The following is a 3,292-nucleotide window of genomic DNA, read 5'->3' on the forward strand; positions in this document are numbered from 1 at the left end:
GTTTAGGTGCTGTAGAGTTGCAGATCTCCTGCTTCTCTGAAGCCGAGAGGATCTACATGTTGGCCAAAGACACGACGGTGGGACAGCAGGCGCTCACGGCGCTCGTCCTCCCCGAGGTCGCGGTGAGAGTCCTCCGCCCGCTGGGAGGGGGGGGGCGGATTTAAACGGTTTATGACATAACTGTCATACTGAAATCCATGAAATAATAAAGTTTTCTCATTACGAACAATAACCGAAGCTGGAAATCATCTCTGAAACGTCGTAGCTATCTATGCTAACGTTAGCTCAAAACACCGTTCAGCTGACAGCCTTTGTTGTGTTTGATGCTAACTTGATGCTAAGCTAGCAGTGAACCAACTTGGTTAATTAGGTCCATTTATACTGGGTTGACGTTACAGAAGTCTCTGGTTAGCATCTCGTTAGCATCTCGTTAGCATCTCGGAGGCTACTTCAGACGTTACAGAAGTCTCTCGTTAGCATCTCGTTAGCATCTCGGAGGCTACTTCAGACGCTACAGAAGTCTCTCGTTAGCATCTCGTTAGCATCTCAGAGGCTACTTCAGACGCTACAGAAGTCTCTCGTTAGCATCTCGTAGCATCTCGGAGGCTACTTCAGACGCTACAGAAGTCTCTCGTTAGCATCTCGTTAGCATCTCAGAGGCTACTTCAGACGCTACAGAAGTCTCTCGTTAGCATCTCGGAGGCTACTTCAGATGTTACAGAAGTCTCTTGTTAGCATCTCGTTAGCATCTCGGAGGCTACTTCAGACGCTACAGAAGTCTCTCGTTAGCATCTCGTTAGCATCTCGTTAGCATCTCGGAGGCTATTTCAGACGTTACAGAAGTCTCTCGTTAGCATCTCGTTAGCATCTCGGAGGCTACTTCAGACGCTACAGAAGTCTCTCGTTAGCATCTCGTTAGCATCTCAGAGGCTACTTCAGACGCTACAGAAGTCTCTCGTTAGCATCTCGGAGGCTACTTCAGACGCTACAGAAGTCTCTCGTTAGCATCTCGTTAGCTCTCAGAGGCTACTTCAGACGCTACAGAAGTCTCTGTTAGCATCTCGTAGATCTCAGAGGCTACTTCAGATGTTACAGAAGTCTCTCGTTAGCATCTCGTTAGCATCTCGGAGGCTACTTCAGACGCTACAGAAGTCTCTCGTTAGCATCTCGTTAGCATCTCGGAGGCTATTTCAGACGTTACAGAAGTCTCGCGTTAGCATCTCGTTAGCATCTCGGAGGCTACTTCAGACGTTACAGAAGTCTCTCGTTAGCATCTCGTTAGCATCTCGGAGGCTATTTCAGACGTTACAGAAGTCTCGCGTTAGCATCTCGTTAGCATCTCGTTAGCATCTCGGAGGCTACTTCAGACGCTACAGGAGTCTCTCGCAGTGACAGTTGCCATGACGACAGACTGAGACTGTTGTTGTTTGTCTCTGTCTCAGCACGGCGAGCTGGGACCAGACGTCTGTCCCCTGCTCGTCTTCGTCAACCCGAGGAGCGGCGGTCTGAAAGGCCGAGAGCTGCTCTACAGCTTCCGGAAGCTTCTCAACCCTCATCAGGTCTTTGACATTTCCAACGGAGGGCCGCTGGCCGGGTGAGCGAAACCAACGCACCCTCATAATCGGTTTGATTAGTGACGTTCTGATACATAGGAGTGTGGGACAGGTGAGTCCGCCCGTCACACACCTGCTGTCTCAGACCGGGTCTCTGGGGACAGGTGAGTCCAACTGTCACACACCTGTATTTAGACCGTGTCCCTGGGGACAGGTGAGTCCACTCATCGGACACCTGTATTTAGACCGTGTCCCTGGGGACAGGTGAGTCCAACTGTCACACACCTGCTGTCTCAGACCGGGTCCCTGAGGACAGGTGAGTCCAACTGTCACACACCTGTATTTTAGACATTATCCCTGGGGACAGGTGAGTCCGCCCGTCACACACCTGCTGTCTCAGACCGGGTCCCTGGGGACAGGTGAGTCCGCCCGTCACACACCTGCTGTCTCAGACCGGGTCCCTGAGGACAGGTGAGTCCAACTGTCACACACCTGTATTTAGACCGTGTCCCTGGGGACAGGTGAGTCCGCCCATCACACACCTGCTGTCTCAGACCGGGTCGGACACCTGCTGCTAACCGCCTGACGTCAGTTTACCTGTCGGTCCAAAGGTCGTCTGAAGGTCGTGGATCAGTAGCAGAACTCGGTTCTCACGGTGGATCTGGTTCCAGTATCAACCCTCATGTTTACCATTTTTACTTTTAATATCGGGAACTCGCCTAAAAATATCCTGGATAACAACAACAATAACTCTTTGGAAAACTGTGTGGGTGTGTGTGTGTGTGTGTGTGTGTGTGTGTGTGTGTGTGTGTGTGTGTGTGGTGTGTGTGTGTGTGTGTGTGTGTGTGGGTGTGTGTTTGTGGGGGGGGTGATTTTTAGGTTTGACAATTTTCATGACGTTTATGTGGCCTTGTTAAGGTTTTTGGGCTTTTTTTTAAAGGTTTTGGACATTTTTCACAAACATTTTCACATTCTTTCAAGATGGATGGATGGATGGGTAGATGGACAGATTTCTTTATTTTTTTTATAATTTTTAATTGTGTTAGGGGCTTAGTTAATGACTCTTTTAAGTCTACAGTAGGTAACATTTATATAAATATTATTATTTATATATACTGGACCATACAGCCTACTGTATATATTGCATAATTACTCAAGGTCTGTGGATAAAAATGTGTCTTTAGCCTCGGAGGATCTGTACATATCTGTGATATGAAGTGAAATGTCGGTGATGTTCCCGTGCAGCCTCCACACGTTCCGGGACGTTCCCAGGTTTCGGGTGCTGGTCTGCGGGGGGGACGGGACCACGGGCTGGGTCCTGGGAGTCCTGGAGGCCGTCCGCCACAAACTGGCGTGTCGAGAGCCGCCGATCGGCATCGTCCCGCTGGGAACAGGTCGGACAAATACTATGACATAAAAATAACAGCCTCGGTTTTAAACATCATTATTAATCATTGCTATGACTGTTTTATGTTTAAGTTTATCATATTGATTTTGATGCTTTTGTTTTATGTGGGTTTTTTCTTGGGTGCTTTATAGAGCCCGACCGATATATCGGCCGATATTAGGCATTTCCAATCTATCGGTATCGCCATTATAATGGCCGATTAAAAATATTATTGTGAGGAATTAATATTTAAAAAATAAACTACTCAAACAATGTTATGAGTGATGGCGTTGCATAGTCTGTCCACAGAGGACGCTCTACACGTCCCCGTTAGTGATGGCGTTGCATAGTC

At 48.3% G+C, this 3,292-nt stretch overlaps 1 protein-coding gene across 1 annotated transcript; it reads left to right on the plus strand.

Annotated features, from left to right (window-relative positions):
• The first annotated feature begins 6 nt into the window (after nt 1–6).
• LOC116679417 (diacylglycerol kinase theta) lies at nt 7–2,970 on the plus strand. The gene is made up of 3 exons (XM_032509062.1): nt 7–122; nt 1,443–1,594; nt 2,799–2,970. Exons 1-3 carry the CDS (start codon nt 57–59, stop codon nt 2,968–2,970), a joined length of 390 nt encoding a protein of 129 aa, XP_032364953.1. The 5' UTR covers nt 7–56.
• Nucleotides 2,971–3,292: the final 322 nt, after the last annotated feature.

This window comes from Etheostoma spectabile, unplaced genomic scaffold, assembly GCF_008692095.1.
Source record: "Etheostoma spectabile isolate EspeVRDwgs_2016 unplaced genomic scaffold, UIUC_Espe_1.0 scaffold00012291, whole genome shotgun sequence".
In the NCBI taxonomy this organism is placed as follows: Eukaryota; Metazoa; Chordata; class Actinopteri; order Perciformes; family Percidae; genus Etheostoma; species Etheostoma spectabile.